Raw genomic sequence first — 15,096 nt, forward strand, 5'->3', positions numbered from 1 at the left:
ATAAGATGTGATCCATCTTCTCTTTGTGATAGAAATGGGAAATTTTGTCTTCTTAAAACTGAAGATAATGATTTACATTGTCTACCTGGCTGTGTCATTATTTATTATTACCTTATTATATTGTATCATATTATTTGCTTTGCTTATAACTATGATAAATGTTTGTATAAATGAAAATAACTCAATAGTAATTAATAAATTATACATAAAACTCAAGAGTCTTATTTTTTAACCAAAGCTTCAACTAGATTTTTAGTCCGACTGTGTCTTCCTAGCTCGTAGCAACTGTTTCCAACAGATCTGCCCGTTGAAGTATCAGGATTTTTAATAACACCGACACTTTGAATTTCTCACTCCCTGCTGTTAAAAAAGCTACCACCCTTTCAATCAGGGATGGCAGCATCTTCTGCCCAGTGACACAGAAGCTAAAAGGGGCTGATTTCCTCACTGCTTATCTTAAAAAGGAAAAGAAACCAGGCAATGTGGGGCAGCGGAGTTGACCATGACAGACGGGTCACTGACCATGTTCTTTCTATTCATTTTTTGACGCTGTTGCCACTTTTTCCCCCAGTGTCTTCAGAGCAGAATGGAAAGGAAGGAACTGGTCCTGGGAGGGCTGGGCTGGGAGGCTCCTCTGGGGATGGACAATTACAAAACCTAAATCGCCAAAGAACATGCACTTTCCAGGAAAACTAGGCTGCTGTGCTGTACCTGGAAAGGCAGCCCTTTGGCAATGAGCCTACCGCAGATAACGTGGTTCTTTTTAGAGGAGTTTGCCATGCTGTGTGTTTGGGAGCTTGTTTTTGTGGCTTTATTTATGTGTGAGACGATCCTACAGAAAAGAGAGTAGCCTTAAACATAACTCAAACCGAGATACCCGTTAGGGCAAGTGTGCTCCATGAGAGGACGTGATCTCTGTCTTAAAGCTGTTGTTGGGACTTCCCTGGCAGTCCAGTGGTTAACCCTCCGCGCTTCCACTGCAGGGGACACGGGTTCAATCCCTGGTCGGGGAACTAAGATCCGGCGTGCTGCACCGTGCGGCCAAAAAAAAAAAAAGGTTTTGTTGTCCACGGGACCAGTGAGTCCAACCCAACCACAGACCTCGTGGAAGCCAATCGAGGCAGGAAGCCACCTCCTTCTCTTGAAGTTCAAGAAACGGAGAGGTCGGTGAGGCGGGCGCTGGGTAAACAGACGGCTTGGATGAGCCTAGCTTCGAGGGTCGAATGAAGACGTGCTTTATGAGCTGACCTCTGCTCAGCCCCCAACAGACCCACTTCACAGCCTTAACCGCACGGGTCAACTTTTAAGTTCAAGATCACAAAGTCCCACCCCTTCACTTAACAGATGAGGAAAGTGAGGCTCAGATAAACGGACTCGCTGCGGAGAACAATGATCTGCTCGAGGTCACTCAGCCCGTGACCTTCCGACCGCGCACAGAGGCCACACCGGCCCCTCCCTGGGTGGGGGGCGGTTGACAGCGCTGATATCTGGGGGGTCCCAAGGGGGCTGCCTTCCCTCCGCCCTGAAGGTCACTACTGACCCCACACAAAAGGAGATCTTTGTTTTTTATTTTTCCATACTCCTAACAGAAAAGGGTTTTTAGTTTTTAGTTCAGAGGAAAAGGCTTTAGACAGTTGTGTTTCATTAAATCAAAATTTGATTTCTCTTGGTTATTTTAAATATCATCTTCCTCCACACCAGAATATGAAAAAATCATATAATAGCAATAACCAGGAGCAAATAATTTTATAATGAGTGAACATAAGGGATGGGGGTTTCTGCTGTGATATCACTGCATGTTTCTTTTTTCTTTTAACATCTTTATTGGAGTATAATTGCTTTACAATGTGGTGGTGTCCATCCGGGGTGATGAACCACCCCGTGCTGGGAGCCACCATGGCGTGGGCCTCTGGTCGTGAGACTGCAGCTCCCTGAGAAAGCTGAGAAAAGCTGCTCTGCGAGAACAAGGTCAGAGCCTCTTCGGGGGACGCCCAGGTGAAAGGCAGCCCTGACCCTGCGCGCCTGGAGGCCGAGCCGGCTCACCCACCACCAGGGGCGGGGCCGTGCACTCACCGTGGAACCATGGGGCGATGCTGTCCGAGGTGCCCAGGTAGCCAGCCCGCAGCGGGAGCTGCTCCTCCCGGAACCAGCGCACGATGTCCCCCTGGGCCGAGCGGGACGCTGGCCTCGCCGCTGCCTGGTTTCTGACATTCATGAAAGGTTTCAAGTTAGATTCAACTGGTTGGAAAATAATGCTTTCAAAAATCACACACGCACGCAGAGAGTATAACACGTCTGAAGATCTGGCCTCGCAGCTGAGCTCACGGGGTGCGACCCTGCGCACGGCTGTCACACGGTTCCTCGAGGGCAGGGAATAGGAGGGAGCAGATCTGTTACCTGCCCTTCCAGTCCTGCAGGGTAGCCATGAGCTGCTGCTGTGCCGACACACAGATTTTAATTCATTTTTAATATGAATGGGAAGCTCCATTAATTAAAATTGGACAAAATGAGCATTAAAAAGTGAAATACAGCCCCAGCCATATTTTCCTGGAGAGCATGTACTTGCAAAAGGAGGAAACCAGATGCAACAGAATAAACTTTCTCCCTAACACTTTCATCATTCAATTTCCTCATCTTTCTGTTTCCACTAACCTCTCTGACTTGCTTCCTTCTCTCCCATACTTTGAAGAGTTCTGCTAAAAGGCAGTCTCAGAAATAAAAAGTAAAAGAAAGAGGAGTGTTTGAAGATAGGTTAAGAGAAAGATACAGGCAGCAGAATGGTTTTGAAATAAATTCAGTAGCAGAACTTAAGTCAATTTCTACTACAAAAACTAATACTGCAGTGTAACAGATGTATTCCCAAGTTCCAGGCCCACAAATTCTGAGCAGAATTCAATGTAAAAACAACAACGAGTTTGGATGAGCTACCAGAATATCCTGCTACGTAAATTACGTCCTTTATGCTTTTTATGGTAACACATGCTACCAGGAGTTACATGTGATATACATGTCAGAGGTACATATATATACACGTGATGTATATGCATGTACATACGTACATAGCATTTTGGAGAAAACAGCTTATAATACTTGACTTTCCAAGGGAGCAGACACTGCACACACATGAGATTACATGCTAAGTTCTCCTCCTGGCCTTCAGATTAGGTTCTTTTCTTCGGGAAGTCTTTGGAGGTCAAGCAGAAACTCCAAGGACAGCCTGTGTCTGTCTTTCCCTGGGCTGGCTCCTAGCTGACCTCGGTCATCACTGTTTGAAGTCCCAGCCCTGAAACCATCCGGTCTGGCCACCTCACAAAAAGCACTTCATGCAAGTGGCTTAAGTTGGAAAAAATGAGCTACTGGAGCTTAAAACATCGTCTTAAAACCCTCATTAAAAGGCACCTTCATTGCTGTCAGTCACATAAGCTGTGCTCTAAAAATACTGTGGGCGCGGGTGTATGACAAGCCATATTCCACCCTTGGAGGAGCCTGGAGAGGCACACAGCCTGCGGGGACCTGCGGTCCGACACAGTGACAGGCTCGGGTATGGGAGGCGCCTGCGCAGGAGCTCACACTCCGTGCCCCAGTCACAACGTTGAGGGGCCTCTCTTGTTGTCATAAGGAAAAAATCATTCCCCAAACTGTCACTCTGTAGAACATGGTCAGTTAGTGCTGGTCCCCAAGTCCCCAGATGGAACCTTTCAACTGAGTAAGTATAAATAATCATAGAAGAGGAAATGGTCCACCTCCTGCTTCCTCTGAGGACAGAATCCTCATTAGGAAAAAGCCCTGAAGATAACTACTCACCCCACACAAAAGGAGATCTTTGTTTTTTTATTTTTCCATACTCCTAACAGAAAAGGATTTTTAGTTTTTATTTCAGAGGAAAAGGCTTTAGACAGTTGTGTTTCATTAAATCAAAATTTGATTTCTCTTGGTTATTTTAAATATCATCTTCCTCCACACCAGAATATGAAAAAATCATATAATAGCAATAACCAGGAGCAAATAATTTTATAATTAGTGAACATAAGGGATGGGGGTTTCTGCTGTGATATCACTGCATTTTTCTTTTTTCTTTTAACATCTTTATTGGAGTATAATTGCTTTACAATGTTGTTTGAGTTTCTGCTGTATAACAAAGTATATCAGCTATATGTATACATATATCCCATATCCCGTCCCTCTTGTGTCTCCCTCCTACCCTCCCTATCCCACCCTTCTAGGTGGTCACAAAGCACCGAGCTGATCTCCCTGTGCTATGCTGCTGCTTCCCACTAGCTATCTCTTTTACATTTGGTAGTGTATATAAGTCCATGCCACTCTCTCACTTCATCCCAGCTTACCCTTCCCCCTCCCCGTGCCCTTAAGTCCACTCTCTATGTCTGCATCTTTATTCCTGTCCTGCCCATAGGTTCATCAGAACCTTTTTTTTTTTTAGATTCTATATATGTGTGTTAGCATACAGTATTTGTTTTTCACTTTCTGACTTACTTCACTCTGTATGACAGATTCTAGGTCCATCCACCTCACTACAAATAACTCAATTTTGTTTCTTTCTATGGCTGAGTAATATTCCATTGTATATATGTGCCACATCTTCTTTATCCATTCGTCTGTTGATGGACACTTAGGTTGCTTCCATGTCCTGGCTATTGTAAATAGAACTGCAATGAACATTGTGGTACATGACTCTTTATGAATGATGGTTTTCTCAGGGTATATGTCCAGTAGTGGGATTGCTGGGTCATATGGTAGTTTTATTTTTAGTTTTTTAAAGAACCTCCATATGGTTTTCCATATTGGCTGTATCAATTCACATTCCCACCAACAGTGCAAGAGGGTTCCCTTTTCTCCACACTCTAGCATTTATTGTTTGTAGATTTTTTGATGATGGCCATTCTGACCAGTGTGAGGTGATACCTCTTTGCAGTTTTAATTTGCATTTCTCTAATGATTACTAATGTTGAGCATCCTTTCATGTGTTTCTTGGCAATCCATATACCTTCTTTGGAGAAATGTCTATTTAGGTCTTCTGCCCATTTTTGGATTGGGTTGTTTGCTTTTTTGATATTGAGTTGCATGAGCTGCTTGTATATTTTAGAGATTAATCCTCTGTCAGTTGCTTCATTTGCAAATATTTTCTCCTATTCTGAGGGTTGTCTTTTCGTCTTGTTTATGGTTTCCTTTGCTGTGCAAAAGCTTTGAAGTTTCATTAGGTCCCATTTGTTTATTTTTGTTTTTATTTCCATTTCTCTAGGAGGTGGGTCAAAAAGGATCTTGCTGTGATTTATATCATAGAGTGTTCTGCCTATGTTTTCCTCTGAGAGTTTTATAGTGTCTGGCCTTACATTTAGGTCTTTAATCCATTTGGAGTTTATTTTTGTGTATGGTGTTAGGGAGTGTTCTAATTTCATTCTAATTTCAACTGTAGCTGTCCAGTTTTCCCAGCACCACTTATTGAAAAGGCTATCTTTTCTCCATTGTATATTCTTGCTTCCTTTATCAAAGATAAGGTGACCATATGTGCATGGGTTTATCTCTGGGCTTTCTACCCTGTTCCATTTATCTATATTTCTGTTTTTGTGCCAGTACCATACTGTCTTGATTACTGTAGCTTTGTAGTATAGTCTGAAGTCAGGAAGCCTGATTTCTCCAGCTCCATTTTCCTTTCTCAAGATTGCTTTAGCTATTTGGGGTCTTTTGTGTTTCCATATAAATTGTGAAATTTTTTGTTCTAGTTCTGTGAAAAATGCCATTTGTAGTTTGATAGGGATTGCATTGAATCTGTAGATTTCTTTGAGTAGTATAGTCATTTTCACAATGTTGATTCTTCCAAATCAAGAACATGGTATATCTCTCCATCTGTTTGTATCATCTTTAATTTCCTTCATCAGTGTCTTATAGTTTTCTGCATATAGGTCTTTTGTCTCCTTAGGTAGGTTTATTCCTAGGCATTTTATGCTTTTTGTTGCAATGGTAAATGGGAGTGTTTCCTTAATTGCTCTTTCAGATATTTCATAATTACTGTATAGGAATGCAAGAGAGTTCTGTGCATTAATTTTGTATCCTGCTACTTTACCAAATTCATTGATTAGCTCTAGTAGTTTTCTGGTAGCATCTTTAGGATTCTCTATGTATAATATCATGTCATCTGCAAACAGTGACAGTTTTATTTTTTCTTTTCCAATTTGGGTTCCTTTTATTTCTTTTTCTTCTCTGATTGCTGTGGCTAAAACTTCCAAAACTATGTTGAATAATAGTGGTGAGAGTTGGCAACTTTGTCTTGTTCCTGATCTTAGTGGAAATGGTTTCAGTTTTTCACCATTGAGAATGATGTTGGCTGTGGGTTTGCACTGTATTTTTATTCAGGGATTTTCCAAAACAAATTGTTCTGCCTAATTCCCCCCACAGCCTAGGAAGCAAAGGGACCACCATGGCCAAATATAGTCTTCATTTAAAAAAGAAACATTTCCAGCTGCTGCATAGCACGGGGAGATCAGCTCAATGCTTTGTGATGACCTAGGGGGTGGGATAGGGAGGGTGGGAGGAAGGCTCCAGAGGGAGGGTATATAGGGATGTATGTATACATATAGCTGATTCACTTTGTTGTACAGCAGAAACTAACACAACAATGTAAAGCAATTGTACTCTAATAAAGATATTTAAAAAAAAAAAAGAAACATTTCCAAATTCTCAATCTATGAGCTTGACTGTATATCCCAGAATGAGAAGTATCATCAAATCTTAATCCTGAGAAGAGGAAATATAGCTCTGCTCATGATGTGAAGCCCAGCAAGCCTGGATTCCTACTGTGATGAGCCCCCAGTTGTCCCCCCTCCCCTCACTGGCTGTCACCAGGTGAGGGTGAGCTGGGCTGGGTGCACAGGACCTCGCTGTGCATCTTCACGAAATTCCTGGCTATGTTAATGGTACCCACATTGGGGATTTTACAGATAAGAGGAGATGAAGGGCTGCCCAGGTGTCTCAGCATCACAGACTCAGAGGTGGAGCTGGATTGAATGGCACCAGTAGGCTCTCTCCCCGCAGCGGCCACGCAATTCATCTATTTTAATCGGCCATTTCACCGCTTATGCTTAAAGCCACCTTCATGGCTTCTTACCTGAGAGGTTTGCAGGGGTGTCCTGAAGGGCTCAGGAACTGAGGCTTGGGTGGAAGGGGGGGCCTCCGGGGCTTCTGGGGGCCACTGGGGGGGCTCTGTGGCCCCTCGCCGCCTCTCCCCCTCTGGGACAGCCTCTTGTAGTCCTCCCGCGCCTGTTTGGCCAGGGAGCGCCTCCTCTCATCAGCTGCCTTGGATTTTCGCACTAGAAAAACAGTGGGGTTTGAGAAAGGCCCTCATGAGCCATGGAAATGTTTAGAAGAATCAGCACCGCAGACGGTGAACAGAGTGGGCTCTGGTAACAATGAACAGGCACCAGCAATGCCTAGTATTAAAGACCCTAATGCAGGATGTAAGAATAAGCTTTACTGAGTGTATCTGCACTTCAGACATTATTGGTCGGAATCTGTTATATTTGATTTCACAGAAATGCCTACAGCGTTCCATTACACTAAGATTTCACTGCATAGAAGTGATTGGATCTCGTAAACATTTTCACTTCACAAAAATTGTCACTTTAATGGTATTCATTGTGATGGAATTCCCCAAATTCTGCAAACACGGCTGCCCCTGTTCTCCTCCTGTTGCTTCAAGGGATGACCGGGCAGTTAGGGTGTCTTTGTCCAAGTCAGATGGAAGCTCTAATCCTGTTTCAAACCCGAATCCTCCCAGCATCCTCACATATGCTCTGCTCTGCCTTCATCTGCACTGGCCTCTCCCTAGGAAGCGATCTCTGGGCAGTGCTAACTCAGAAGGGGGCAGGGTTGAGCCACAGGTGTGGAAGGGATGCTGACACATCCAGCCTGTCACGCCTGTGTTCTTCTGATTACAAAGTTAAGATGTGTTCACTGTTGAAAACTGAGAAAAATACAGAAAAACAAGAAGAATTCCAATAAATAACCTTGAATCCTGCCTCTCCAAGAAAACTAATGTTAATATGTTAACCTGCCACTTCTTTTCCCTCATATACTTAGACTTTAAGTAGGGATATTTTTCATACTATTTTATAATGATTTTTCTTCTCCAAGCTAGAAAGATATAGACACATTCCAAGGACTTTAAACACTCTTCCAAAACATTTTTCATAGCTAAATACCATTTCATCATATACATACATCATAATTTTGATGGTACAAAGATGAATTGAGAACCTTTCTGCTATTCAATGTTTAGATGGCTCTGTAGCCTTTGAGTAATAGTTTAGTGTTAAAACATCTCTCAACAACCACTCTAAGTGCTTCCTAGATGGATCATCTTATTTGGTGAACAAACTAGCTTAGTGTCACTGTTATGGAGGCCTCTGGGTACTCACAAGAGGCCTGCCACTCTGAATCTTCTTTCCAGCTCTTATAAATCTGCTTGGTTCTCTCTTCATCTATTTGTTTTACTTCTTCATCTTGTGTTTTCTTCGCAGATTCTTTCTTCTGTTTAAAAAACCAAAAACAAACACTGGTGAGGGACTCTGGTAGTTTCCTGCAGTGAGGCAGGCACTAGGCATGGTATGGGCACAAAAACGGGCATATAGATGAATGGAAGAGAATAGAAAGCTCGAAAATGAAAACCCAACTTACAAAATCTATGGAATGCAGCAAAAGCAGTTCTAAGAGGGAAGTTCATAGCACTACAGGCCTTCCTCAAGAAACAAGAAAGATCTCAAATAAATAACCTAACCTACCACCTAAAAGAATTAGAAAAAGAAGGACAAACAAAATCCAAAGTCAACAGAAAGAAGGAAATAATAAAGATCAGAGAGCAGATAAACAAAATAGAGCTCAAAAAAAAAAAAAATAGAAAAGATCAACAAAACCAAGAGCTGGTTTTTTTGAAAAGATAAACAAAATTAACAAACCTCTAGCCAGGTCCACCAAGAAGAAAAGAGAGAGTACACAAATAAACCAAATAAGAAGTGAAAGAAGAGAAATAACAACTGATACCACAGAAATATAAAAAAATCATAAGAGAATACTATGAATAATTATATGCCAACAAGTTGGACAACCTAGAAGAAATGGACACGTTTCTAGAAACATGCAGCCCACCAAAGCTGAGTCAGGAAGAAACAGCTAATTTGAACAGACCGATCACTAGAAGTGAAATAGAACCTGTAGCTAAAAAAAGAACTCACTGCAAACAAAAGTCCAGGACCAAATGGTTTCACTGGGGAATTCTACCAAACATACAAAGAAGAACTTATACTGATCCTTCTCAAACTTTTCCAAAAGACTGAGGAAGAGGGAACACTCCCAAATTAATTCTATGAAGCCACCATCACCCTGCTGCCAAATCCAAAGACACTACAAAAAAAGAAATTTACAGGCCAATATCTTTGATGAATGTAGCTGCAAAACTCCTCAACAAAATATTTGCACACTGAATCCAACAACACATAAAAAGGATCCTATACCATGATCAAGTTGGATTCATTCCAGGGTCACAAGGATGGCCCAACATATGCAAATCAATCAATGTGATACACCACATCAACAAAAGAAAAGACAAAAATCACATGATTATCTCAATAGATGCCGAAAAAGCACATGACAAAATTCAACATCCTTTCATAATAGAAACTCTCATCAGTATGGGTATAAAGGGAACACATCTCAACATAATGAAGGCTATTTACAACAAACCCACAGTCAACATCATAGTCAATGGTGAAAAGCTGAAAGACTTCCCAAAGGAACGAGACAAGAATGCCCACTCTTACCACTTCTATTCAACATAGTATTGGAAGTCCTAGCCGCAGCCACCAGACAAGAAAAATAAATAAAATGTACCCAAGCTGGAAGGGAAGAGGTAAAACTGCCACTATTTGCAGATGACATGATACTCAATATAGAGAACCCTGATGTCATAACACAAAAACTACTATAACAAATGAATTCAGCAAGATAGCAGGATACAAGATTAATACACAGAAACCCATTGCACTTCTTTACACTAACAATGAAATTTAAACATGATTTTAAAATCACAACAAAAACAAAACAAAAACAAAACATCAAAACAAAAACAAAAACCTAGGAATAAACTTAACCAAGGAGGTAAAAGACTTATACACCGAGAACTATAAAACATTTATAAAGGAAACTGAAAATGATTGAAAGAAATGGAAAAATATCCTATGTTCTTGGATTGGAAGAATAAATATTGTTAAAATGGCCATACTACCCGAAGTAATCTACAGATTTAATGTGATCCCTATCAAAACACCCAGGACATTTTTCACAGAACTAGAAGAAATAAGGCTAAAATTTATATGGAACTACAAAAGACCCAGAATTGCCAGAGCAATCCTGAGGAAAAAGAAAAAAGCTGGAGGCAAAAATCTTCCCAGACTTCGGACTATACTACAAAGCTACAGTAATCAAAACTGCATGGTAATGGCACAAAAATAGACACATAGATCAATGGAACAGAATAGAGAGCCCAGAAATAAACCCTCACACCTATGGTCAATTAATCTATGACAAAGGAGGCAAGACTGTACAATGGAGAAAAGACACCTTCTTCAACAAGTGGTGTTGGGGAAAGCTGGACAGCTACATGTAAATCAATGAAATTAGAATACTCCCTCAAACCATACACAAAAATAAACTCAGAATGGCTTAAAGACCTACATATAAGACATGACACAATAAAACTCCTAGAAGAGAACATAGGCAAAACATTCTCTGACATAAACCATACCAATGTTTTCTTAGGTCAGTCTCCCAAGGCAAAAGAAATAAAAGCAAAAAATAAACAAATGGGACCTAACCAAACGTATAAGCTTTTGCACAGTAAAGGAAACCATCAACAAAATGAAAAAACAACCTATGGAATGGGAGAAAATATTTGCAAACGATGTAAACAACAAAGGGTTAATATTCAAAATATACAGACAGAACTCAATATCAAAAAAATAAACAACCCAATCAAAAAAGGAGCAGAAAACCTAAACAGATGTTTTTTCTAAAGAAAGCATACAGATGGTCAAGAGGCACATGAAGAGATGCTCAACTTCACTAACTATTAGAGAAATGCAAATCAACCACAATAAGCTACCAACTCACACCAGTCAGAATGGCCATCATCAAAAAGTCCACAAATAATAAATGCTAAAGAGGGTGTGGAGAAAAAGGGAACCCTCTTACACTGTTGGTGGGAATGTAAATTGGTGCATCTACTATGGAGAACAGTATGGAGGTTCCTTAAAAACCTAAAAATAGAGCTACCATATGATCCAGCAATCCTGCTCCTGGGCATATATCTGGAGAAAATTCTAATTCAAAAAGATACATGCACCCCAATATTCATAGCAGCATGATTTAAAATAGCCAAGACATGGAAACAACACAAGTGCCCACCAACAGATGATTGGCTTAAGAAGATGTGATACTTATACACAGTGGAATATTAATCAGCCATAAAAAAGAATGAAATATTGCCATTTGCAGCAACATGGATAGACCTAGAGGTTATCATAATTAGTGAAGTAAGTCCGACAGAGACAGACAAATATTATATATCACATATATGTGGAATCTAAAAAGTAATACAAATAAATCTATATACAAAATAGAAACAGGCTCACAGACATAGAAAACATATTTATGTTTACCAAACGGGAGAGGGAGGAACAAATTTGGAGTATAGGATTAACAAATATAAACTGCTATATATAAAATAGACAAACAACAAGGATTTACTGTATAGCACAGAAAATTATACTCAATATCTTATAATAGTGTATAATGGAATGTAATCTGAAAAAAATAATCACTTTGTGATTAAAATCACTTTGTGATTAAAAATAATTTAATCACTTTGTGATTAAAATTTAATCACTTTGTTGTACAGCTGAATCTAACACAATATTGTAAATCAACTGTACTTCAATAAAGAAAAGAAAAAATAAAATATACAAAAATATCTTTTAAAAGCATCCTTTTTGAGAAGGAAAAATACAGAATAAGAAACATGAGTCTTCCTTAAAAAGGGAATCTTATTGAAGTATAGTTGTCTTACAATATTATTTACTGTGTTAAAATACATATAACAGGGCTTCCCTGGTGGCGCAGTGGTTGAGAATCTGCCTGCCAATGCAGGGGACACGGGTTCAAGCCCTGGTTTGGGAAGATCCCACATGCCGCGGAGCAACTAGGCCCGTGAGCCACAACTACTGAGCCTGCGCGTCTGGAGCCTGTGCTCCACAACAAGAGAGGCCGCGATAGTGAGAGGCCTGCGCACCGTGATGAAGAGTGGCCCCCACTTGCCACAACTAGAGAAAGCCCTCGCACAAAAACGAAGACCCAACACAGCAAAAATAAATAAATAAAAAATTTTAAAAAAATCTTAAAAAAAAAAATACATATAACATAAAATGACCATTTTAACGTTTTTAAAAATTGTGGTAAAATATACATAACACTAAGTTTACCATCTTAACCATTTTGACATGTACAGTTCTGTAGCCAAGCACACTCAAGGGAATTCGTTTTTAACCAAAGAGAAAACTAACACACCAAAGCACTTAAACATTCCTTTGTTTCTTTGAGGACAACCTTCTGAGTGTTCACGAGAAAAATGAATTTACAACTTGGTGTGGCAAGAAAAAGCCTCGTCAGCTGAGTCATGAAACAGGCTGAGGGGCGGGAAAGTCTGGCCGTGCTTTGTTCTGCACCACAGAAATCATGGGTTTTTTCTATTGTGTTTTCCTATAGAAAGATGAAGACTTTCTTGTGGTTAAATTATTTCACCACAAGAAAAATACGTACCTCGATGCTGTGAAACTGGTTTCAATCACCATTAAATCACAGTTAACACAGAAGATGGTGATAATTCATATTATGCACTTCACCTCAGATGCAACGGAACTTTTGTGGTTTGACTGTTTTCACTTTTTTTCTTACATTCTTATCCTGCCTAGAGCTAAGCCCCCCTTCTTTAGTCAATATTATAAAAACCAAAGAAGAGCTTTTGGTGTTTGAAATGACTTAAAATTTGCCATTGCCTTATTGAAGCTGTTGGCAAGCCTGAAACACATCAAAAGTGCTGGTAGAAATTTCTAAGCTCAAACAGAAAAAATTCAAAGGGAGCTTTGTTTGTCTTCCACACACATATTTTTAAATGATTTTAAATAATTAGAAAAATATAGCTACAATATTAAACTATGCTATCATAGCATACTGTTATGCTAAGGACACTGTTGTTTAGGAAAAGCAAGAAGTTTACAAAGTGAGTCTACTTAAAGAAATATATTAAGTAAATAATAATTCGGGCAGTACTTGGTTGCTAAGTTGATACTCCAGTGTCTGAGAGAGCTGTGTTTAGTAAGTCTCACTCCTTTTTCATCCACAGTGTCATTTTGTATGGGCACAGTGAGAAAGGAGACAAAATTAATGTTTCACAGAGTAATAGCAGATGAGAGCTGACCCTGGCCGCTGTTTTTATTCAGCAGCCACATAGCACAGGGAGATCAGCCCGGTGCTTTGTGACCGCCTGGAGGGGTGGGATAGGGAGGGTGGGAGGGAGGGAGACGCAAGAGGGAAGAGATATGGGAACAGATGTATATGTATAACTGATTCACTTTGTTATAAAGCAGAAACTAACACACCATTGTAAAGCAATTATACTCCAATAAAGTTGTAAAAAAAAAAAGTAACAATGGAAATTTAAAAGAAAAAAAAAGAACTTGTCCCGAGTTTCTCTAAGGATTCCTCCAGAAAATTTACTTTTAGAAAAGTCTCTACAAGTTGATCTTTCCTTTCTCTGTTTCGAAAACCATCATTTCTTCTTTAGAAGTGTTCTGCTGAAGCACACAGGTCCAGGATGAAGGCCAGGGAGTGGACAGGCAGCAGGGCTGAGCCTGGACACTGGTCCAGACGCCCAGGGGCCAGGGTGTGGAGCCAGAGATGTGCAGACAGAGCTGTCAAAGGTCCCCGACACAAAGCCGCTCGTCCCGGGCTGCTGATGCAATACTCCCACCAGCTCCCTCATCAGCCCCGCACTCCGTCTCATGACTGACTTCTGTGTCGTTCCTCCACCGTGTCCAAGAGCTCTTGCCTCTGTGCCCTCCTACGTGCTGTTCCCTCTGCCTGGAACATACTTCCCCAGCCATCCCCATCACCCCGCCCTCATTCTTCAGGTGTCTGCTCCAATGTCAACTTCTCTGGCCACCTCTATAAAATCCAACTCCCACCTTCCCTGCGTTCCTCAGCTCCCTTATCCTACGTGATTTTCCTGCAGAGCTCTTAGGACCTGACTTCACACACAGATGTATCATCTGTCTCCCCATCAGGAGCGGAAGCTTTCCGAGGGCAGGGACTTGATCTGTTTCGTTCACTGTGTCTCTAGTGCCCACAGCAGAGTCTGGCACGCAGGAGGAACTCAACATAGGTCGTCTGAACGAACACGCAGATCTTCGGTCCTTTCTTCCTTACCAGCCCTCACTTAAAATGACATAACGTAATCAGGGCAGTGTCACTGGGGAGTTCCTTTAGGGACTATTGCTGCTGTTTTATAAAGACGCATGTATTACATCAGCGTCTGCACACCAGGCCCACAGCTCCAGACCTCCCCATGACTGACGCCTCAAACGTGCGAGCTCTCCAGCTCACACGTGGCCCAGCAGAGGAGTCCGGGCCTGGGTCACCACCCAAGGGAACCGGCCCCAGCCGCCTCCTGACAGCCTCCATCCCAGCATGTGGCCCCCAGAACCTTCATTTTACAGCCTCATCTCTCGCTCCACTTTTTCACACCATCTGAGGGCCAAACCCTACAGGGTTTCCAGTTTCTGCCTCAGTTATCCTGAGCCGCATGTATGGTAAAACAGCAGTAGGACGGAGGGAGCAGAGAGGTCCCTGTCCGGATGGACCCAGAGACCTGAGCGCCTGGAAGGCCCTGCGGGCACCGTGGGCACAGTGACCCAAGCAGCTACTCAGCGCAAAGGGACAGGCTCGAGAACGAGTGAACACCTAGGGAACCTAATGTGA

General features: G+C 41.4%; 1 protein-coding gene across 2 annotated transcripts in view; it reads right to left on the reverse strand.

The window, feature by feature from the left end:
* Positions 1-15,096, reverse strand: part of SH2D4A (SH2 domain containing 4A) — a 57,259-nt gene that overhangs the window by 8,342 nt on the left and 33,821 nt on the right. For both annotated transcript variants that reach the window (XM_060086035.1, XM_060086034.1), the window contains 3 exons: positions 8,430-8,541; positions 7,121-7,322; positions 2,074-2,204 (listed from right to left, as the gene is read on the reverse strand). In XM_060086035.1, coding sequence (XP_059942018.1) covers positions 2,074-2,204; positions 7,121-7,322; positions 8,430-8,541 — 445 coding nt within the window. The remainder of the gene's footprint in view (positions 1-2,073; positions 2,205-7,120; positions 7,323-8,429; positions 8,542-15,096) is intronic.

The sequence above is a fragment of the Mesoplodon densirostris genome, chromosome 20 (genome assembly GCF_025265405.1).
Source record: "Mesoplodon densirostris isolate mMesDen1 chromosome 20, mMesDen1 primary haplotype, whole genome shotgun sequence".
NCBI classification, from domain to species: Eukaryota; Metazoa; Chordata; class Mammalia; order Artiodactyla; family Ziphiidae; genus Mesoplodon; species Mesoplodon densirostris.